This window comes from Rhinolophus hipposideros (genome assembly GCF_964194185.1).
Source record: "Rhinolophus hipposideros genome assembly, chromosome: 20".
Taxonomy (NCBI): Eukaryota; Metazoa; Chordata; class Mammalia; order Chiroptera; family Rhinolophidae; genus Rhinolophus; species Rhinolophus hipposideros.
Genome location: NC_138066.1, coordinates 17,174,619 through 17,198,927, shown reverse-complemented (window position 1 = coordinate 17,198,927; position 24,309 = coordinate 17,174,619). Strand labels below are relative to the sequence as shown.

Here is a 24,309-nt window from a genome sequence, read left to right as displayed (position 1 = left end):
TGTGCAAAAAAGAAGGCCCAGGGTCCAGTTTCCCACACTTTAAAGCGCGTATGAATTGCCTTGAGATCTTGTCGAAATGCAGATCCTGATTCTGTAGGTCTGAGGTGGGGGCCTCGTTCTGCATTTCCAGCAAGTTCTCAGGTGCTGCTGCTGCTGCCGGTCTGGGGACCACATCTTAAGGATATCCTAAGCAGAGTTACCCCCTTGGGAAGAATTTCCAGGAGGCTAGCCCAAGTGTGATTCTCTCATCTTTTGGGAAACCCTTCTAACTTGAACGTTTGAGCAACTGAGCAGAAAGCACACTACATATACCCGAAGGTACTTGTAGCTGCTTTCTGGGTCTCCACGTGGGTGTGTATGCAAGTTATGGCAGACTTCCCGGAGTCTGAGCTGAAAGCTGTGGAGGCCATTTTGTTCCTGTTTTCTCAAAAAAGGAACCATGGTGCTTTATTAAGCCAATTAAAGGCACGGAGGACTGAGCTATTGAAAGCTGAGATTCTCCATGGAGGGGAGATGGCCATTTACACAGAGGGGAGATCGGATGGTGTGGTGTGGTGGCAGGCATGCATGCGCACCTTCCGTGTGGTGCCCTCCAGAAGCCAGCGGATGTGCCCCGACACTGCCCGGTGAAGTTTGGACCCGGGAGGGGAAAAGCTGATGTATTCTCTGCAAGGCCAGAAACTTGATCAGCTTCTCGTCCAGCATATTTATCTCGATTTCTATTAACCAAAGAGAGATTAAAAAAGCAGCTGAGGAGGAAATGGAATGCGGAAGTAGGCGAGGGTCACAGAGCAAACAGTTCAGCATTTCTAAAATCTAGCCAAGTGCTTTTTCTCCAAGAGCCCAAAGTACAAACGGATACAAGGATCTGGAGTTGGACATCTCACTAGCCATTTGCAGTGAAGAGACAGGCCCTGCAGCTATGCAGATGCCTTCTGCAGTAGGGTAGCTGGAGTTTAGGCCAAGTGGTCCTAGAAAGGTTGGGCAAGATAAACCACTTGCCTGCACGTGGGGAGGGGCCCGGGGCTTGGATTTCTACCACCCTCTGTTCACAGGGATGAGGATCTGCCCAGGTTCTCCTTGACTTTGAGAACGAGACTCCTGCGTTTATTCTGCAAGTCCAGGTGATCTGCCTAAAGTGATTTTGTCCTCTTCTTATTGGTCACCTTGGCTCTTCTCTCCCTGCATCTTTGATTCTGTGTCTATGCACAAGGCAGGGATAGGAAGAAGAAGGGGCGCCCCTCCCTTCCCCCCAGCCGTCTGAGATCAGGCACCCCCTCTGTCCCTTTTTGAACTGAGCTAAATGCTGCATAGGGACAGCACCTTCACCACAGCAGCCGGTGGCAGAGCAGCAGCTCAACTCACTCACCTCCATTGACATCCATAAATGCTCGAAGTGAATTGGTGAGGTCCACCATGGCAGTAGAGTTGGCTGGGAAAGAGGGTACGGTTAAAGCGCTTCCTATGGATAACGTGCCGGGGCTGACCTTGCCATCTGGGGACGGAGCAGGAAGACTGTTACTTACGTCGCCTGAGGGAAACCCACCGGTCCAATCCCCCACTGCCGAGACAGGTCTGGATTTCGGACCCAAGGTGATGTTCCCTTCTTGATTCTCACCCCATAGGCTCTGGAACTCCTAGAGCTAAAAACGTGTGGTGAGGAAGGGCAGATGGAACGACAATGCACCCGGGCACGCAGGAGTCTCCAGAGCACGGAGATCCAGTGAAATACACTGCTCTGGGGAACGTGGGAGCTTCCTTCTCTGGGCCATGACTACCTTCCTGCTGCCTCTACTCATGTAAATAAGTGGTGCCTGCCTCTACAATTCCTGCCGACTGAGTTTGAGTCACAGGGTACAAAAATCTATCCAGGTTGGTATAACAGAGACATGAAAAAAGCCTGAGAAAGGGGCCATCCTGGGACCAGGGCCCACCCATGCAGAGAATTCAGTCACCTGGTTACTGAGACTCCCAGCTGACCAGGGAGGCCAGCTTCAGTTCAGACAGGAGAGACCACAGAGGGTTCCAACAGCATCTGAAACCTGGTTCAGATGCTGAGGTCAGCACCCCGAGGTCCTGAGTGCTGACTGGAGAGAACGGAGAGCGGCTCCACACCAGGGCAAGTATGGACATAAGGGACTGACTTTTGGAATGTGGCCCAAGCGCAAGCTTTTGGGCCAGACCCACTCTGCTCTGTGGGCATCCCACTCTGTAGCTATTCTGGAGGCAGGGTTGCTTTCTAGCCCTCCTTTCTCTGATATGGAAGTACCTTCCAATGACCTGGCTCTGAGAATCTGGATCAGGTGCAGATCTAATCTCTGATGTGGGTCATGAAACACTGAGGCCATCACTCAGAACCTCAGGCTGACCAGTGGTTCCGGAGCACATGCTGCCTTCCTCTAGGGTGACAGAACAGAACAGGCAGAAGACAAGGCCTGGAAAGTGAAGTTAGGAGATCCAGGCTGCAGTTCCAAGCCTGCCACTGACTTGGTACCTTAAAGAAATCACTTAAGCTTTCAGAGCCTCAGCAGTCCCACCTATAAAACGGGGACTAGTTAACATGTGACCTCTTTTATCACAGAAATGGGGAAGAGGACAAATAATACAGAGATCAAAGTCCTCTGAAATATTCACAGAGATATAAGTATTTTTTAAAGCTTGTCTTATTTGCCAGGAAGAGCGTAAAATTACTCCAAATCACCCTGAGGCTGAGCAGCACTCACCTGATGATGGCGCTGGTGAGGAGAATCGTTGGTTGGCTCCTGTGGCCAAGATACTGTCTCCTGCTGCTTGGGGGGGAGTGAGCACCCGGGTGGCATTTGGGGGTGAGCCCAGTGGCCTTGAATCTGTCAACGGAGGTCCTATCTGTGATTGGACAGTCTTTCTTTGCAAAGTGCTGGTGTTCTCGATGCTGGCACAAGAGCTGGGAATGGAAGGGGGCAGGCTTGGGACAGGAACCAAACTCCTCTGGGGGCAAGAGCTGGGGCCAGTGGCATTCTCTGTCTTCACAATGATGCCGACGGTGTGGTTCTGAAGCCCCCCAGCTGCTGGTGGCGTGAGGGGCCGGGGCCAGCCTTGCCGGTGTGAGAGGCCTGGTAGGGGGGTGTTGGCGCCTGGAAGTCGCCGGGGGTCCGTGGAATCAGTGGGACTGCTGTAGAGGTGTGGGCCGTTGGCTTTCACCTCTGCGTTCACTGGCCCGTTGGCAGTCCCACAGGGGGCTTTCTTGGATTTTTCCGCACAAGAACTGCAGCTGATGTCCTCTAGGGCTGGGGGTTGGTGGGGTGGAGAGCAGCTCAGGGAATTCTGGGTGCTAATCCCTGAGGGGCAGGACAAGGGATAGTGGGAAGGTGTAGGTGCCTTGTCAGCTGTTTGCAGGGAGGTGGCGATTGAGCTGTCAGTCACAATAACAGGCTTAATATCAGCCTTCTCTGTCTGTTCAGAGTCCCAATGCGAAGGCATCTGCTTAGCAGATAAATGTTTCAATATGCTGCACTGGAGGGCAACAACACTACAGAGCCACTGCAACGGAAGGAGAGGAGAGGAGGGTAAGAGGCCTGGGAGCCGCTGGTCCTTCCTGCCACAGTGGCCAGGGCGATAGCAGAGCTGATAAACAGTTTCCGAGGTCCCATCGCAAATGCCCAGGAAGGGTGTGCTTGACTCCTGAGAGCATTCCATTTCCATTCCCAAGCAAGACTGATTGGTACACTCATCAGACAACAGCCAGGTCAGCAGAGCTTGGGATTCCTGGGCTGGCTCTGCCCTTAAGGCTCACCTTGTGCCCAATGCTCACCCAGCAGGTAGGTACCTGAAGCACCTGCTGTGTGTCCAGCACTCTCACCCAGCCTCTATGGGGGTCTCCTGAGCTCTTTCTACAAGACAGCTCTGCCCATCTCACAGCACACTGGGGGGCCGATGGAGAGAAGCAGACTGGTTGACTCCAGTTCTCTCACTTGCCTCAGAATCTGAACCAGAGGTTCTCCCTGAAATATTCAACTCTTGAGGTGGGGAGAATGAGGGTAGGGGTGGGTGGGGTTGTAGAAGACGGGGATGGGAATGACACTGAGGCTATTTCCAATAACAGCTGCATTGAGATGATAGGAAGATTACATCTGGAATCCCAGCCCTGCCTCCACTCACCTCTTGCTGCTCTGCCTGGGTGGCTAAGTGCTCAGAGCTCAAAAGGTGCATCTGTGATTCCTCAGGGATCCCATTGCAGATCAGCTCCCCATCCCGAATGGCCGCGGGTGCAATGAGGGGGGGTGGAAACTGGTACTGAGATTTTATAGCATCGGGAACCTGTTTGGGATAGACAGAAGGAGGAAGGAGAGGGAGATTGTGCCAACATGTCAGTTGATTCTGCAATGGCCACGCTTTTCTGTCCGTGGTGCTGATGCCCACGGGACCATCATCCACTCTGGGGAGAAGGCGGCTCAGTGGGCTGCAAGTGCTCTGTGTCACCATCTCTGATTCTGAGATATACACACTAGCCTGAGAAGGCACAGAAACATCAGGCACACCCTCCACTTTTCTTCATTAAGGTCTAAGGCCTGAAGAAACCAGAAACCATTGCATGCTGCCTTTCCTTTGGCCTAAAAAGGGGAAGACTGACACTGAATGGGCCTTCAGAGTGGTACCCTAGGCTCTTACTGCTTAGGGTCAAGTTTGGGAGGTGAGTGAGCAATATCTGAGAGAAAAAAAGTTAAATGAGGTCACAATCACAAAAAGAAATGCTCAGCATGAAGCCTGGCTCGTGATAAGCACTCAATCAAGGTCAGTTTTCTTCAACCATTCATTCATGACTCATGAAACAACTGAAGATCTCTTTGTGGCAGAGACAGAAGACACAGTCCGAATCACACCTTTGTAAGAATGAAAGAGCCACACACACAAAGAATCATTCATACATTCAACCAACATTTATTGAGCACGTCCTGAGTCTGGGCATTGTGCCACGGCCTAGAAATCCAGAGATTATCGAAACGTAAGCCTTGCCCTCAAGGAGCTCACAATCTAGTAGGAGAAACACAGAAACATTACCTACAGTACAATGTTAATGGGTCCTAGCATAACGGCATGTCTAAGGAGCTATAAAAAAATCAGAGAAGAGTGCTTCTTTCTATCTGAGGGACAGGAGCTTGGAATTTGGGGAGACTATAGGAAGGCAATATAGCTGAGACTTGGAAGTTGAGAAGGAACTTCCAGGCAGATCATGGTGAGAAATAGGGTAGGAGAGCAGCACATAAGGCAGAGGTGTGAAAGCATCTGGTAGATGTGGAAAACATTTGCAGAACCAACAGAGTTGGTGACCCAATTCTTAGGGAGGATAAGGGAAAAAGAGCTGAGAATGGTTCCTAGAATTTTGGCTTGAGGAACTCGGTGGAGATCGCTGTCATTCACTGAAACAGGAAATACAAGAGGAAGAGCAGATTTGGAGGCAGAAGACTTTTGGTATTGGGCAGGTTGAAACTGAGGTGTCTGTGGGATGGGCAGGCAGAAATGGATCTGGATATGAGGAGAAAGGCAAGTAATATGGAATGAAGAGTCATCACCATTAACAGTGGTGGCTGGTGCCATGAGTTTATGTGAAGTCACCCAGGAATGGGAGCGGAGGAATGGAGGGGCGGGCTAGTCTAAGGTTGCCCCCTGGGGAAGAGTGAAGGGGTAGGGAGGGGAAGGAGGAATTCCCAACAAAGCTATCAATCTTAGCTGATTGTGCCTGCACTGTTATTCTTCAAGGACAAAGGCCAATGTCCAGGACAGAACAGGAGCTGCACCACTCTGCTCAGGTGCTGAGTCCTCACTGCACTCAAACTGTACACGTACGAAGTGCTTGTCAGGCAACTCGTGCCCTTGCATTTTTCCCAAGAATAGGGAAACATTTAAAAAGGGCGGGAGCATCATGAAACGACAGGATTTTATCAAGGCCTCCTGGCGTGTTCACTTCAGCAGCCAGGCTCTCTTCCAAATCTACATGGTGAATTACCCAGTCCAGATTTCTTTCAGATTTGCTTAACTAAGCTATGAAGCATGCCACCTCTGATATACTCTACCCCCAACTGAAAACACCTTAATTTTAGGAAACTGGTGTTCCCATTGAAGTATAAATATTTACACAGTTAAGAGTTTGTTATCCAAATTTAACAGTTAACATTTGGCTGGTACTGACACCCACTGGAAGTGATGGGAGTGGTGTGATTTTAAAGTGCGGCTGCCACCAAGTGGCTGTATTTGAGAATTGCTGGTTTCTATTGACAAAAAGTCTGTGCGGTTATTTCAAAAGAAAAATCCAATATGTAGATGATGTAGTATTACAGAATTGTGTATCTTAAATCTATGTAACTTTACTAACAATTGTCACCCCAATAAACCTTTTAAAACTTATTTTTTTAAAATTAATTAAAGTTTATCGGGGTGACAACTGTTAGTAAAGTTACTTAGGTTTCAGGTGTACAATTCTGTATTACATCATCTGTGTATCCCATTGTGTGTTCACCACTCAGAGTCAGTTCTCTTTCCATCACCATATACTCGATCCCCTTTACCCTCAGCTACCCCCTCCCCAATTACCCAATAAACTTTAATTTAAAAAAAGGAAAAAAATCTAGTTTACGTATGGGTATACAGTGTTGGGTTCTCTAGGTTAAATGAATGAGGAGATTGAATGGTTTATGAGAAATAATAGCCTCCACACCACCAAATGCTTTTCAACGAAGAAAATGTTTCTGTCAATCTCGACACTCTTGAGGGACTGTCAAGTACACACGAATGTTAGGTATTAGAGCAATACCACAATTAGGAGTGTTGGTGACACATTAACAGCAGCCTGGAAAAAGAGATTTAACTCTCCTTTAGACATTTTCCCATTAAGTTCCTTAGTTGGGATGGCTCCTCACTCTCCACATGGCCCTCTGCTGAATTACCCTCATCTGTGCCTCATCCGACAGCTCTGGGAAAGGGGCCATCGAACAGGAAGAGACGGCATGCGTGCCAGGTGAGAGGCAGTAACAGCAGAACACATCTAAATTTGGTGGGCAGGGCTAAAGGGCCTCCGAGAACCAGAGACTTGCAGTTTGAGGTCTCTTTGGGGTTTGGCCTTCCTAGTCCCCATCACCCTCTGCAAGTATTAAAACACAGTCACATTCATTACTTGTTGAGACACCACAGACAAGTCTCAGGGGCTTCAGTCTCCCTATGTGTAAAATCGGGACCATGACCCTCTGCCGACGCCCTGAAGGCAATGAGAGACCACAAACCTGCCTGCACCAGGCTGTGACTCACCTTCAAGCTTCTTCTTTTGAATGACTGGAGCACACGGCGGTTGGGAGGGTGCTTCTTGTGGATTCGGTTCAGGAAGTCCACTTTGACGACGTGCTGTGAAATGGTGTCCTGGAAACGGTCAAACACCTGGCACCGATTACTCAGCGTCATATTCTTCTGGTTCAGCTAGGAACAGAGCAGACAGATTCTCGCGGTGAACCTCAAAAGGCACCCCTGTCCCAACTCTTCTCTAGGTTACATAGGACAAATGGGTTCCTTCTGTCAGGGGCTATGTCAACACTCCTGTCAGAGAGCTGGGTATATGCATGAGACTTTCTCCCTCAGCCCTGCCCAGTCCAGCCTGGAATACTGGTATGTTTCTAGTACCTAGAGAGGCTCGAGGGGGACAGGATACAGAAGTAGCCAAGAAGTGCCCTTCCAGATTCAGCCTGTGAGTCTTCTGTCTAGCTCAGACCACTCTGACAGTGTACCCTAACAGAGCACCGGTTTCTTAGGAGATACAGGCTGTGGTCCTCAAGAAACCCAGACTCCGCTCCTAGCAAGACTCTCTCACAGAAAGCAGGACCGTTTCCTCTACAGGAGTTTAGCTGACAGCTGGGATCAGCACCAGAATCATGTGTGCCCTGCCCTCTGCCTACTCCATGGTACCAGGGGACATTAACGAAGCCACCTGGATATCAGTCTTGTTCTATAGGAGGCAGGAAAGCTTGCACTGCTCTCGGAAGCCAAAGGGGGAAAACATATAGAAACTACGCCACATTTCTCCATCTGGTCCCTTACACTTTAATTCATAAAAGTCTGTGTGGCAGCTCCCTGCCACACACTTAATAAGAAAATAAAAACATTAAGTGGCTAACAAAAAATTACCCAATTAAGAATTTCTCATCTGCTGGAAAGGTGCTCTTTAAGATTCATATTTGGGTAGACAGCTCATGTTTTTGTTTTTTTCCTGGTTCAGCAGAAGGCAAAACAAGATACTCACACTGAGCCTCAGAGAGGTCAGTTCCTCTTAGATGAACCTTTCTGAGCGGCATTAGTCAGAGAAGGCAAAGCAACTCTTCCCTTCCATGTGTGTAAGTCTGTAACTGAGGTCCCTCTCGGTACGATGTGGGGGCACACTCATGCTGAGGGCCAACAGTCACCCCATGGTTATCGCCATGTGATAGACGACGTCTGCAGCAATAACCTTTTTAATTTAGAAAGGCCACTCGTACAAGGGAGCTGCTGCTCCTGAAGCCCTCTCCCCTTCAATCTTGTGAGTGACTATCCTAAGTGCCTATGAGGAAATGTCCTAAACCTCCTTTGGACATAGCAAACTACAGTTATGTTTCTAGCCCCAGGAAGCAGTCTGGAAAATATACCCAAGACTCCTGGGAGGTAATACCCTCAGCATCATTCATTCAATCAACAAGTTACTTATTCAACACCTATTATGTATCATGACAAGATGGTTGTAAAAAATTCAGCAGAAGGCAAAAAGCCTCATTTGGTGCCTAGGAGTAGGTGCTCCTCTGTGACAATTCTCTGAACTTACTGGGCAGTTAACTGCCAGTGCTAACTCCTGAGATACGAGAATAAATATTTTAGAATTCTCTTAGTTTGTTCCCTCTGAAAATAAGAAGAATATACGGAAGCAACAACTGTGAGAGCATTTATTTCCATAGGTTGGATCTAATATACCCCACACCCTTTTTGGGCTGTGATATCAACTGCTTAATTTACTGCAGAAGAAATTCACGAACAACAAAGTGCTGGAGGGTTAAGTCTGTGTATGCAGCTAAAATGAGCACTGTGAGAAAAGGCAAAATACAAGGCTGAGACATGTCAAAATACTCAGAACTGAGTAAGCTCATCTGCAGAAACCCGCATCTGAGACATGATAGTGAACTTTGGCACAAAGCTACTTACTATGCTTTCTACTGAACCAGTCCACGCCCCAGCTGTCCCTGGAGAGGACTGAAGTGCCACTGCTGTGCTTACCACCACATGTTCAATGTGATTTGGACACATCCATCTGCCCAGGGGCATGGCAGTGAGCGGTGGCTCTAGGCAGTCCATGTGGAACAGGAGGGGGCAATAGTCACACTGGATGAGAGGGGCCACACGGCAACTCCTGTAAAAAAGAGATGTAGGCCATTTTTGTGGATAAGATGGGAGACTTGAAACCAATTCTACACTGGGGAACCATCTTTTTAATCCTAACATTTGCCTACTTCCTCCTCCCCCAACGATTCAGTTACATTCACGATTAGGAAGCTGGATGAAGCCGAGGGATACCACCAGGCTCTCCAGTATTCTCTCTTCTAAAAGGACCATGTCTTGCAGGGAAGTGAATGTTTACTTGGAGTATGGCTAAAGTGTCTGTCAGAGCATGAATGATCAATGCTCAGTGCCCACTAGGGGAAGACAGCCAACTTTACTCTGATCTTTCTACTCCTTAAAAGAAAGCAACTAATTAAAAAAAAAAAAAAGAAATCACTAGCAACCTTTTTAGAATCTTCCACTACAGCAAGAAATTTTTCTTCGGCATGTAGCACTCAGAAAAACTGACAACCAGAGAGAGTTGTGCTGGGAAAATGATTTTGTGATGTATTCACGTAAATACAGTTCAAGGAAGAGGGCTTAAGCCAATGCCAATTATGATTTGTAACTTCTTGGGTCTTCAAGATGCACTGAAGCCACAGTTTGCGCCTGGCTCAGAGTTCTGCTGCTCTACTATCTAGTTCCCTATGGGTTTTGCTATGGAATATTTCTTCTTCATATTTTTTTTCTCCTGCTATCCTGTCCTCTAACACATTCAAGCAAGAAGTCCATCTTCAGTAATTGACAGATGCTTCCTGTCACTGAGATCCTATTTGAAGGAAACCAGTGTCCAGAAGAAGCTATAATTGGGGCAACCTAAAGGCTTTTGGGAGTCATCCAGTCTGATGTATACTAGCTATCACTGATACCTGTACTACTTTTAAACTCATCTTTCATGATTTAAAAATTATTTGCTATTTCTAGGGACTCTTGTCTCTATTGGCCAGAGTTCTTCCTGCCAGCTGGTCTAAGCATCTCACGCTTCAGTGTGAGTCCAATTCTTCTCATTCTAGCTTCTATAAACACAGTTTACAGTACCTCGGTACCGCAACTTTATTGTTGAGACATTCAAGGCTCTGGGCACTCAGTCTGTCTGCTCTCGTACCATCAGAATATGGATCATCCACATTTACCATACATGGTTTGGAAGAGGTGGTAGAAGGGAGGAAAAAAAACATCATTTGTGGAATATGAGGAAGAGCCTCTTGGTACAGAAGAAAGATACCTGTTACATGTGAAGCAGACTTTGACCGGTAAGGGAACGAGACCATTGTGATCTAACTCATGCTGTGTCTTCTTAACATTTTTCCCTGTGGTTTCCTCTTTTCTTCTCCTTTTGCTAGAACCTAGAAGACAAATTGGTGGTGCTGAACTTTCCCTGGTGCAGAGTTCCTAGTCTGAGATATGGAAACAATATTAAGTGAAAGGAAGAAATCTCAGTAAAAGCGTGTTCTAGATAGACATGGATCTCTTTCTGAAGTCTCCTTGGCTGGTTTCAAGTGAGAAAAAGACTTAGAAGGGAGACTGAGACATAAGTCAGAACCACGATCTTGTTCTGTGGCAGAGCCACAGCTAAATGTTTTGCAAACATTAAGTGGTCAGAAGCCTAGGTTGAATTCTGACATACAAAGAAATATAAATGGCCAAGTCAAATGGTCAAAAAGCCTTTTCTGTGGAAGTGGCTGAGGGAAAGACTACAGTTTCACTGCATTTTAATAGAAATCAGAAACGCTTTGATTCCGTATGCATCCTACTGACCAGTACGTTTCTTAAGCCTGCTAATTTCACTTTCTCTGAAAGAAAGTAAGATCTAGCAGAGCTTCTTGGAATCAAGTAGAAGCTATGATTTGATTAAAAAAAAGGGTAATTCGGTAATATGTATCAAAACTATATACACATAGATTTGACCCAGTAATTCTAATATTAGGAATTTATCTTACAGATATATAGTCACATGTATACAATGATATATTTACAAAATTATTTGTTGAAGCACTATCTATAGAAACAAAAGATTCGGAACTTGAATGTCCATTAACAGAAAATTAAATTATGGTACATCTCTATAATGGACCATCATGTGACTATTGAGAAAAATGGAGGAAAGTCCATATGAATATGGAAAGATGTCTGCGGCATACTGTTACGTGAAAAAAGCAAGGTGCAGAACAGCATATCGAGTATGCTATTTAAGGGGGAAATAATGAGCATATATCTGTATTGCTTACATATGCACCAGGCTATTCTAGAAGGAGATACACATAACAAAGTATCTGTGAGGGATAGGAAGGTGGAAACTAGGCAAATGGCAGATAGAGGTGGGGGAAAAAAAAATTTCATTGTAAGCTTTTCTATATTTTTTGATTTTTGAACCATGTGAATGTATTACCTAGTTTTTAAAACAAGTGATCAGGGGAAGGGTGGAAAATAGAAAACGGAATAAGCACTGTAAAAGCTGAAAGCTTCAAAGATCTCCCTCGGAAGAACCAAGAACAGCAAAGCTGAGAGAGCGACCCCATAGGCAGTGCTGCCCTTAGGCTGGACAGTAGTTCTCCGGAGAGGCTGGGGTGGGGGAGGGGACACGATGGTTTGGCTAACCTGGAAGTGCAGTGGTACAAGTCAGTTCATTGGGCAACTGAAACTGGGTGGGGTTCCGCTCCATGGCGGCAGCTATCAGCAGCTCAAAGGGCCGCCTCAGCTGGGGCTGCACATAGTCCGGCTCTGCTGCCACTGGCTCCTCGTCCACGTCAATGATGTCTTCGTCGACATCGTTCTGCTCAGAGGTGGGGGTCTCTGTGCTGGCGTTGGATGTGGGCGTTCCAGGCCGGCTGGCTCTCCTCTCCAGGATCCGGGCATGGGCAATGGCCTTGAGCTCAGTTTTGCTGGCTGATCTGTCCAACAAGTCAGTGTCACTGCTGGGGGATGTAGTCCGTTTGCCAGATTTGTCCACCAGTCCATTGACATGGCCCAGTTCCTTTTTCTGCTCTCGCTTCTGTGCAAATGAAGAGGTGGGCCCGTCACACAAAGCACCGCAAAATAGAAAGACAGGGATGCTACAAAGTATTGCTAGACCACTAACCAAAATTCTGGAAGTCTCTAACATATCACAAACTCATCCACCTGGGGACTTGGGACACAGGTCTGTTAGTTAACAAAGCTATAGCTGAACTAAGGCTGGCAAAGCTACTGCAGCGGGGAGTTACCAAAAAGCAGGGAAAGTTAGAAACAATTACCCAAATCACACATCGTTTACTCTAAGTCATCATATAATACACAATATCTCTGTACAAAGTAGAGGGGTGAAGGGAAAAAGAATTGACACAGCAGAAATTAAGCTTCGTGAGACTGAGAACAGTGAGGACAAATGAGACCGCTGTAATTTGCCGTGGAGCATCCTGACCTCCTCAATGGGTCTAAGCACTTTGCTCAAAATAAAGAACGTCTGCAAAAACAAAGGTAATAAGTAAAACAGGCAAGCAGAGCTCCCTGTCCAGGGAGACTGGGTGCCAGCCTGGAAGGTAATCACACAAGGTGGAAGGGTGAGTAGGACGGTAGCCACTCAGCAATCATGGTGTCCAAGAATGGTGGCTTTCAATGTTTCAAGTTTAACCAGAACTCAGAAAGTGAGACTTCTGTAAATGGGAAGGTGGGGAAATGGAAAAAGACTAAGTGTACTCATAGGACTGCATGACTGACATTTTTCTCCAGAACTCCAATAGAGTGGTCAAGTGAAAATTCAATACTGGTCTCCAGTCAGGAGACCTGGGACCTTGTCCCAGCTCTGCCCTGATTCCCTATGACCTTGGTGACTCAGGCTGGTGTGTAGGAATTTCTCCATCTGTAAAGTGAGACTAGTAAACCCTTTCTTCTCTTCCTCTCAGACATATGGTGAAGACAAAAAGGGTCACATATATGAAAGGGATGGCTCTGCGTTGGGAGAAGATCTAGCCTCCACTAGGAATAGGACTTGAACATCAGAGGTTGACGAGGCCCAGAGGACATAGCGTTTCAATCCGCTTCAGTGTAACGACAGGAGGCCATAGCGGAGAAGCGGTGGTGGGGTGAAAAAGGCAGATTTGGCTCTAGTGGGCAAAGAGGGCCATCTGAACATCATGTTCAGAGAGCAGGTCAGAGTGGCATTTCAGAAAAAGCATCCTATGTTAGAAAAAAGCATACTATAACCCCCAGCAAGTAGCTCTGCTTCCAGAAAATGGATGGAGAGGTAACAGAGCTTTGGAGGGAGACAGAATTTGGTTCCCATCTTGGCTCTGTCAATTCCCCTGAGTCCTTGCGAAAATTATGCTGCATTTGTGAGCCTCAGTTTCTTCCTTTCTAATGGAGACACTACTACCAGCACCCACAGGTGGCTATGTGGATTAAATATGTAAAATACCCAGCATATGATAGGCACTAAAATAACATTAGTTCCTCTTCTCCATCTTTCCCTGGCTTCATCTCTTCCCCCTCATGTCCAGCTGCTTTGAGTGGCAAGTTTCTGAAAGGCCTTCTGGCTGGCAGGTGTCTCTACCCGGCCCTGCTCTAATCTGACACCAGGAAGAGATCTTGGGAGGTGAATAGCTGGAGGACAGCCTGTTTTGTGGACTTTAGGAAAATCAAACTATAGCTGTGATTAGGTGGTTGACTTGGCCTTGGCTTGCTTTTTAATAGGAACCTTTGTACACACATTGAAAAATAATGTCTGCCTAACTGTTTACCTTCTTCTTAGTGGCTGAAAACTGTTACACACATAAACCACAATCTCTGAGTCATCTCATCCTGTTTCTGTAACCAAGGAAGTCATCATTCATTGTGACATCATGTTCAGGGTCCAAGAAAACAGAAGTGATGTCACAACAAAGGAAAGTTGCTTGGTGTATAATTAGTGTGGGGGAGGGCAGGAGGTGGTTTACAATTCGCAGACAAATTGTAATCCACGGCCTGTAATTTGAGGATTGGTTCTCTCATAATCTGGGTGGAAACACACCTACTTCCTCTTTTGATAAGGGAGAATTTTGCTTTTGCACCCCACAGAAGCTCACCAAGTAGAAAATAATGTTCTCAAAGCCAGTACTGAATTATAAAAGCCAAGGGAAGGGGGTCTAAAGAGAGATTAGGTAACCTGGGCTACAAGTGGATCCGAAGTCCTCTCCTCCCCTTCCCCCATGCACCTGGCCAAGTCTTGGGATACCAGCAACTTATTTGTCTTGGGGTGAGGGAAATCCTTTTTCCATCAAGCTGGAGAAGCAGCCTTCTTTTTCTTCAGCCACTTTCAGCCATGGATATAGCTGCCACATTCAGGCCACTTATCAGGAGGTCTACAAGGAGATCAGACTACTCCTGTCACTAGTGAATGAACATGGCTCAGTAAATTTAACACACCTCCTCTGCCCATTTCAGTGGCCCATTTTGGATTTTAGGCCCTATTGGATTCCAAACAGTCAGCATGGGGAGAATGAGGGTGAGTCCCCGGCTGGAAGAGACAAGACAAAGGGACGAAAATACCTTCAGGGCCAGGCCGTTTTAGCTCTAGAACATCAGCGTTCTAGCTCCAGCATTCTGAGCAAAGCCTTCAGAAAATTACCTTTCGGCGAACGGTGCACCGATGACACATCCACTCCCCAGGAGGCAGCATCTCTTCACTCAGTGGAGGGTTACTGTGGGGAAAAGACAAGGACGAGACCAAGCAATGAACCCTTTGAAGCCGCAGGAAAAGCCTAGCTAGGTCCAGCACAAAGTCGCAAGCCCCTCAACTCCTATTGTGGCCAGTCCGGTAGCACTGCTACGGCTCTTTCAAAACGCTTACTCGGCATCATTTCTAATAAAGAGTGAGCACCCCTTCCCACCTCTTAGAAAGAGAAGCCAAATCCAGAACTATTAACACTGGGCTTATAGGGAAAGATATAAAGCACTAGTTTGGAGCCGTGAGGATCATTCCCAAACCCTGCACCACTCTGATAAGTCACTGAGGGTCCTCCACACTTTTCAGCCTGTCTGTTAGTGTAAATCCAAGCTCTTTCACCTGCTGTGCAAAGCCTTCCGTAACATGGTCCCATTTCATCTTCCCAGGCCCCTGTCAGGTCCACTCCCCCCTAATCAAATTGAAGGCTTGCTATTTTTTCCTCTAGAACACTCTTCCCTTGGAAAGCCATGCCTGTCAAAACCCTATTCATCCCCTAAGGCCTGCCTCAATCAAGATGTCTACACGTTCTTTGCTATTCCTTCCATCCAGAGGTAGTCCATTTCCTTCCTCTTGAATTGGGCTTGTTTTGACCAATATATGCAGTAGCGAGGTCACAATGCTGTAACGCCCAAGGCTGGGTCTTGAGAAACCTGCAGATTCCATTTTTATATGCTTGGAATGTTCCATCTTAGAGCTCTGCTGTCACACTGAGAGAGGTGACACACAGGAGACTTGAGGCATTCCATTTAACAGCTTCTGCTGAACTCCAAGCCTACAGCCAGCCCACTACTGCTATGTGACCCAGTCAGCTTGGACCACGCCAGCGCAGTGGAGCTTCCACGTGGCAGCAGTCCCAGATAACATGTTAAACAGAAAAACCACCCAGCTGAGCCTAGTCAACCTGCAGACTTGTTGAGAGATGATAACTAGTGTCTGTTTTAAACCACAGAGTTTTGGGATAGTTTGTTACGCAACAATAGCTCACTGAGTACAGCCAACTTTTCCCGGATAACTGACATCCTAGACCCCTGGCTGCAGTGTTTGGTTCTCTTTTGGCACTTGTCACGCTTTCCTTTGTGTGATAGTTCTGTCTTTTAGTAGAGCGACTAAGATAAGGATTGAATCTTTATAAAGATCTTTGTAGCTTTATAAAAAAGAGGTGGTGAACACAGTCGTCATGCAGTAAGTCAACACTGACTCCAAATTAGAGCCATGTAGGAATAGAGCCATGTAGTGTTAACTTACTGAGTGGCTACTGCGTGCACAACCTCTTTTTTTTTTTTTTAAATAAATCGATTCTCCGGATCATTGATTTCCATTAAGGTCCACTGAGAGCCATAGGAGACTTTATTAAACCCTTGGGAGGGTCCATTTATAATGTCTCTACAGCAGTTGTTCTCCAAGTGTGGTCTTCAGAGTAGCAGCCGCGGCAGCTTCTGGGAACTTACTAGAAAGGCACCTTCTGAGACCAGTCCAGGCCCAGCGAGTCAGAACTCCTGGGGGTGGGGCTCAGTAGTTTGTATTTACCATACCCTCCAGGTGATTCTGCTCAACACCAAAGTATGCACATGACCGCTACACAGAATAAGTCTACATTTATGCTTAAGAAATTCCTACATTTGGTTCCTGGAGTCACCTACTTGGAATGGTTAAGAAGAACATTTTTCTTCAAAGAATGAGGAAATACTAAAAAAAATACTTGAGAGTTGACTATATAGGACTCTCCTTTAAGTCCCAGGGCTCAATGCTACGCTACTTTACCTTTTCCACCCCAATCAGCAGTTGGTTGGCGAGTTTTCCTGGCTCCTGCTTTGCCTACTTCCCTGGAGCCCTGAGCACGCGTGTCAGGATGCCCACCAAGCCCTCACAATTCCTTGCTTCCTTTCCTCCCTGTGTCTTTGGTGCAATGTCAGGAGGATCCTTATCAGGAAGCAGGAACCTGGAGGCACACTGGCCTGTGGAGAGACGTCTTCGAGCCCTGGCGGACCATGAGTGACTGGCATCTGTAAAGCCTACCCTTGTTCTCTCCAATCTATTTCTGCATAGGCCACATCCACACTAATGAAATGCGTGCATGTAATTTGCAAAGGCCTACAGACTCTGCTCTACTTCAGCAGCTGCCGTATTAAAATTAACCCTGAAAAGCTTGTCAGTTTTGATTCTGTTTTCCTTTTCTTTCTTTTTCCCCCCTGGTTCTGTTTCCCATCATTTCTTTTTATTTGCCCACTGGCTTTATACCGAGATACTCTACACCAAACATGTAAAGCAGAGAAGAACGAAGCAAGGTGGTACAGGCTTAGATTTTTTATCAAGAGGTGAATGGCCTCCTGGCCACCCTTCATGCTTCTCCCCATCTATCCCCAACCCTGCTGGCAGAGTGATTTATTTAAAAAACACAATTCTGGTCATATGATTCTCCTAATTCAAACGCCCTTCAGCATTGCCCCGTCCATAACTCTATTCTGTTCCTCAGTACTGCAGGTAACACAAGCCCTGTGGCCAGAACCTTGCCTTTCTCCTGATCCATTAGCCCGGTGGCTTCCTACACACTCCATACTGTTTCTCGGCTCCTCTGCTCATTCCAGAGCCGCTACCCACCACCACAAAAAGCTGAGCCTTCCCCCACTCCTTCACCCGGTAGATTCCTTATCTTCTGGGGCTCAAGTCAGTCCAGTTCTCTCCAGGAAGCCTTCTGATAGCCTGATTCCCTGCAGCACTTCTGTACCACACTGTACCGAACTGAAACCACTACGCACCCAAATTCCCTTCTCCACAACTCATTTACATCTGCACAATGCCTGGCACACAGCAGGTACTCAATAAAGCCTTAAAGAACTAGGGAACACTAAAAGAATGGGCTTCTAGGAAGTGAGGGTAACCCTTCCCAAGTCACGAGGCAAGGCAACGCAAGTGGGCAGGCACCTGTTTGGTGGCTAAATCACGTGTAAAATTACTTATGTTTTCTAAGTCACAAACCAATAAGAAGACATCAAAGTCCATACTTGCAAACCTCAACTTCATACTGAGCCATCCCACCCGACTCATTTATATCTCCTTTAAACAATTTGCTTTCTTGTTTCTCTTTCTTAGAACAGGAGTAAAATGCTTACAATTTGTATTAAGAGACACTCAAAAGCAGCTGCCTGTTGGCTCCTAAAAGATCACTTTCAGAAATACCGAGTTAAGAATTCTAGATTCTGGCCACAGGCCCCTCTTGTCTGCCCTAAAATGTGGGATGAGGGCTGTGCGTTTGGGGAGCAGCATGGGAACTGTCCCCAGTCTGGACACTGAACATTTAAAAGAGTAAGGCCTTATTGGGATTTCGCTGCTTTCTTAGAGATAGAAGAGGCATCTTGAAATAAATTTGAAAATGTGGTATCTTGAAGAGAAGGCAGTAAGATCTACGATGGGATGGAAAGAGAAGGAAGGTCTACGTTTCTAGAAAATGATCATCATAGGCATAGCTGGACCGTAGGTGTCCCCCATCGAAACGCTTCCTCACGATGTTTCCTCTTTGCTCCTAGCAATTCCTTTGAAGCAATTGAGAAAGCAGTTTTTCAACTCAAAAGGAAAAGGATTCATGAAATGCCTCCAGGAAAACAGGTTCTCATTGGGGTAACCAGCTCAGGAACTAGTTCCGAAAGAGGTGGTTTTGCAAAGACTAGTTCTGTTCTGTATCAGATACTGCCAAGAAGAAAAGGAGTCCAGGGAGAAAGGGGATTCTGCGGCCTCAGGGACTCATGTACATATCCTGAGGACTTCCCTACCTCAGCTGCCATCTTAAAGCTCCTTCTCCCATAAAAATGGTGTACCCATAAGTTTAGTATGCAACTTTGAAATAATTACAGGCCTAACTTGGAGATATTGCAGGTTTGGTTCCAGATCACCGTGATGAAATGATTATCACAATCAAGTGAGTTACATGAATTTTTTGGTTTCCCAGTGCATATAAAAGTTGTATTTATACCATATTGTAGTCTATTAAGTGTGCAATAGCACTGTCTACAAAAACAATGTACATACCTTAATTAAAAATACTTTTATTGTTTGTTAAAAAATGCTAATTATCATCTGAACCTTCAGCAAGTTGTACTCTTTTTGTTGCTGGAAGGTCTTACCTTCAATTTGTAAAAAAACATAGTATCTGTGAGGCACAATAAAACAACGTATGCCTGTACATGCATGCCAGAGTCTTTAAAATCATGATATGCCTGTCCCAGTTCCCTCTCATCCTCATATATCAACGAAGACAGGGTGCTAAGGGCCATTCTCTCCATAGGAAATCATTACAAGTTAAAAGTCAGGTAGTGCTGAAATTACTCTACCCAAGTTTCCGCTGCTCAGCAGTGAAAACCATGAAAACAATATAATGAGCCAGTGCTGCTTGTAAAGACATCAATATGCTTCCTAATTGTGACGCTTAGAAATAACAGTGATAATCTCATCTTACATTGAGATGGTGTATTACAGTTCACAAAGTGTTTTCACAGATGCTCTTATTTGATTTTCACTACCATACTTGTGAGAATTAATTCTTATTCCCATTGTACAGGCGAGGAAACTGACTTATCTAAAGCCATGGAGCCAGTAAGCAGAATTATGACCCCAATCAATTTCCTGGCTCTTCGAAATCTTGAGCCTATCCTATTTTTAAAGAACCTTCAGTAGTTCTCTTATTTCTGGGGAACACAGTGGAATATCCATCGGGGTACCCTCCTCGACCTCCACGTTGAGCATTTCCTCCCACATCGGTCACTATTTACTGAGTTCCCACTGCTCACCAACCAATGACACACTGGAGGAAGGACACAAAGCAAACAAATTATGGTTTATCCCACCAAGAACCACAGTGTTTGGGGAGAAAGGACCAAAGTCATTCATCACTCAATAAAATAGTGGACACTTATTTTATGCTAGGCAATGTGCTAAGTGGTGAAATTTCAGATATGGTCTTTGCTCTCACCGATTACAGGCTAGAGACAAGTTGGAAAGAACAGTCGGCAATGAGACCACATACCATCAACTACAGACTGACTCTTGCCATACAGACGTACATGACTCAATTGCTATGGACGCCACACTCAGCCAAGAGCCCCTGAAGTTTGGTCGTTAGGTACCTAAGGGGACAGTGGCCTTTTCCCTACTCTCTTTCCACAATCTAGAGCTATCCAGCAAATGATAGTTCAGCCAGTGATCCTTTAAAGATGGTGAAGCTTAAGGATCTTAAAGGGGTTCAGAAAGAAACTATAGTTTTAGAAGCATTTTGTAAAACTACCTGATAAAGGAAGCTTCTGGGAGTGGGGCCATTTTCCTGGAAACAGATGTTTAAGTCCATCCAGCGCACATTAGTATTTGAACCTTTAGATTCCTTCTGAGAATTGTCCCAGTCCTGGGAAGGAAGGTGAGCCCTGGAATAACTGTCTTTCGTATGTGAACTGGCTTGTCTTGGAAAACTGGAGGCTCTTTAGCCAACAGGCCAAGGATCTCTATTTTCTGGCTTCAAAAGAATATGGCAAGCAGGGCTTTGAGATTTCTCTGCTCTCCACAGCAGAGAGCAGAACGCCCCATGAGGGCCAAGCTCTTGCAGAATATCTTCCCATCCTCACTGCTGTGGATGTTACCTTCCAGATCCCTTGTTAAAAAACCCTGGCCTGAAATTCCTGGCCAAAAGTGCCTGTTCACTGCTTTCCAACTTGCTATTTATTTTAACCACTACCTGATCCTGAAGACAGTCTTTCAGTGATAAAATAGTTCATGACAATGGCGCTCTAAATTCTAACTCTTCCGAGATTGTAATGGAAGGATATGCATCTCAGAGTTTGGTGGGGCTCTCTGCGGGCCTATAAACTGTTAACGGTAACACTTGTACACAAACCACCTAGAAAGCTGGTCAAGGACATTAATTAATTTTTCAATACTAAAACCCCTACAGTCAACCTCGGTAGCAGGATTCTAGCATCCGGACTCCCATAAACAAATCCAAATGACCTGTCTCCATTGCTGATGAGGGTGTCTCCATAGGTCTATTTCGGGAGTCCTCGGAGAGAAAACCGCAAGCACACCCCCCTCAGCTAACTGTAACGCCTGCATGGACAGACCTCTCCGGGTCAAATATTCAAAGCCCGGAGCCAGATGATCCCAACTCACAGCCACAGGACAGAGTCCAGTTTTAATTTAGAATGCCTCTTTCATTCACTAATGAGGCCGCAGCTCACCACTGCAGGTGGAAGATGTTAGTAGCTGTCATGGTTCTTGGCTCGCTAATTAAGAGGATCTATTTCAACTCATATACCAGTCTAGCTGATGCGAGTGGAACCTCACTCATCTCCTTCGCCTATTAATACTTGTGAACCTGCAAGACATTAACATTTACTTCAGATTTAGTCCCCACCAGTGGGACCTGTTGCTCCATAGCACTGCGTTAATTATCCATCCAGCACAAGCAGTATTTCAATATGGAACTGGAAGGGAGAAGGGGGAGGGGAACAAAAGAACAAAGGGAGGAGGAGAGAGGTGGAGGGCGAGAGGGAGACAGGGAAGCAGAAAGACTGCCTTTTATTTCCAAGACCTATTTTTTGCACTACAACATGCAGATTAAAAGGGTGTCAGGCTCTGGACTTGTTTTTAAAAATGTTAGGTTACTGATGTATGGCTTGCAACTGTCCATCCAGCTAAGTGACGCTGATGTTTTAAAACTTGAGCCAATGGCAGCCAGAGAGACATGAAAATATCACTTAACGAAATTAAAAGCTTTGGTGTATATCTTAGGAAAAAAGGAAGCAAGTGGATGAAAAATATTTAAGAAAGAACACACTCCATTTTCTCTTCCTGGCCTGACAAAATATTCTGTTTCATACAAACACTTAATAGGAACACTATGTAAACAGCATATCCATATACAATGTACCAACAGCCTTCTACTGGCGTTTTCCTCTAAAAGAGCCCAGTCGCATGAACTGGTCGCGTCCCTCCTGTCAGAACCCATCATTGTCTAAGAATCAGAAGCTCTTTAGCCATATCTGGCAGTTTCAGTTGAAATAAAATATCACTTAGATTAAGAAAGATCTCACTGGCCCCCCATCGCCATCTGTATATTCTCTCCTTTTTTTGGTGGTGGTGGGGTGTTCAGCAAGCAAACAACAGCACTGAGCAGTTTTGATTTTTAATTTTACAGTTCATGGGTCTCATCCGTGCAGCTGAGGTCCACTACTAGGTAAAAAGCCTGCCATCATGTTTAACGGCATTGTGTAAGACCAACTGCAAAAGACAATACATGCTTAGCATAGGCCGGCCTCCGCAGACTGGCCCTGCTGCTCTCAGCCAGCTCAGGCCATGTGTTGGTACCAGCAAAAATGGGAGTAAAGGTGATTGTTGACAGGACCATAATCAGGTCTTAGCCTTCCAGCAGCCATCACCATCTATAATAAAGGGACCAATGAGCGCAGAAAACAAGCCTTTTATAAATTGAAACCAGCTACTGTCCTGGAAAAGCTAAGAGGTTCTGGGTAAAGTTTAACTTAAAAATATCGTTTAAAAATTAAACACTGTAGCAATATGGCCACATTTAATGGTCTAGGTTTGAAGGGAACAAAATTGAATGAAATTTAAATGTCAGCAGAAATAGTAAGCTTCCTCTGGACACTTGAGTGGCCATCAACTGTCATCTTTAAGTATGGCTGGCTTCTCAAAGGCAGGGAAGAGGTGGTCGTATTGAAGCATATTGGAGCAATGAATGCATAGAGAAAGTTCACAGGGTCCCTGAACCTTAATGAATCTCTTACCCTCCTTCATCCCCGCTATTGACTCAAACACAGCTAATGCCACAAAGTAGATAAAAAGTACAAGGATTGCGGGATTTTCATGCGAAGCCTCAGTCACAGTGTTAACAAGACCAGTGAAGAGCCAGGCTATTACAAATGCCCCATTGAGAAACTTAGCGAGTTGCGTCACTTCCACAGGCATACAATCCTTTCAAACCAGCTGACTGTGCCCCCAAATTTTGTCGCCTTCTATGTAAAGCTGGCCCGCGGCAGCCTCCTAGTGAAGGACCCCTGGAGAAGAGGGGTCCAAGTTAGCACAGGGAAAGGAGGGAGGAAGGGAGGGAGGAGCACCAGCAGTTTGTTATACCAGGTGTTTGCTAACTTCCCTAGAGGGTGCCACAGGGCCAGATCTATTACTGGCTTGGCTACTCGGGCCATCTTGGCTTCTGCAGAACAGAAAGTGGACTGGCTACAGACATTTTGAAAATGGGCTTCATTCATTCACCTTATGATAAATGCAGGAGTGCGTCTGTTTTGGAAGAGTCAATATTCTGGCCTCAAGAGTCACTTTCTAACACTCTTAGGGATCATTCCATTGGAAAAAGGAAGCAACAATTATAACTCTGTATTCCAGAAGAGTTCTCAAAGGTATGAAAAACTGAGTGCTGTTCTACAGCCAAATGTTAATGGACTATCAAAAACAGGGCAATAGCTAGGCCACATTATTCTTACAGACACAGGTCAGGGAATCTGGACCAATTTACATCTTATAGATACTGGACCTAAAATTCTATAAAGGCTGGGAAAACGAAAACCACTAACAATGCCTTTATTTGAAATCCAACTAAATATATAGAGAGCAGGTTTCTACTTAAGACCCAGCTGCTTTTCCCTAAGGAGGATTTCTGCTTCATTTACCCTTCTCTGACAGGATCTTCTATTTTTTAAAAAAAGGGGGGGTGGAGGGAGAATAATGCCATTATTTGGGCCCAAACAGCATAGGGTTTATTCCCTCTTTCTTTTACCCTTACCCTCTCCCCTCCCCCAATTTTACTCCTAAACCTCAAAGCTCCCCGCCCTACATGACTGAAGTAATCTCCTGGGCGTGCTGTCAAACTGTGCTGTCGTGGTTTGATGCCACAGCTAAGTGCTGACTTGAGCTGCTGAAGCCTTCAGTTATACCCCCAGTGACCTATTTAGAAGTTAAACATACTTCTCAGAAGCAGAGCACCAGGATTTTTCCCTTTGGCCCACTTTTCTCTCAGATGGTCCCTAACCAAAGAACGACTGATCGATCACCTTAAAGACCTGTGTGCAAAAATGGTTAAGATTTGAGGAAAGCTTGTATGCAGCAAGCATATGAGCCTTGGACATGAGCTTTCCCCCGTAACTTAAACTGCAGACGCTTTTCTTGCTATACAACTACCAACTACAGCCTGTAGTCAAAGATGTCTGGTATCATGGAATTAGGCAGTAGAGTTCGAAAGGCTAAGTGTCATGTATGGTAGG

The 24,309-nt window shown here is 45.9% G+C and overlaps 1 protein-coding gene across 2 annotated transcripts in view; it reads right to left on the bottom strand.

Annotated features, from left to right (window-relative positions):
• Positions 1-24,309, bottom strand: part of PHF12 (PHD finger protein 12) — a 37,112-nt gene that overhangs the window by 3,058 nt on the left and 9,745 nt on the right. Inside the window, exons 3-11 of one of the 2 annotated variants that reach the window (XM_081028111.1) lie at positions 14,942-15,014; positions 11,959-12,352; positions 10,586-10,706; positions 9,259-9,391; positions 7,279-7,443; positions 4,138-4,296; positions 2,724-3,519; positions 1,370-1,495; positions 576-719 (exon numbers count right to left, since the gene is read on the bottom strand). In XM_081028111.1, coding sequence (XP_080884237.1) covers positions 576-719; positions 1,370-1,495; positions 2,724-3,519; positions 4,138-4,296; positions 7,279-7,443; positions 9,259-9,391; positions 10,586-10,706; positions 11,959-12,352; positions 14,942-15,014 — 2,111 coding nt within the window. Of the gene's footprint in view, positions 1-575; positions 720-1,369; positions 1,496-2,723; positions 3,520-4,137; positions 4,297-7,278; positions 7,444-9,186; positions 9,392-10,585; positions 10,707-11,958; positions 12,353-14,941; positions 15,015-24,309 lie in introns of both variants that reach the window. The other variant, XM_081028110.1, reaches the window with a different exon arrangement.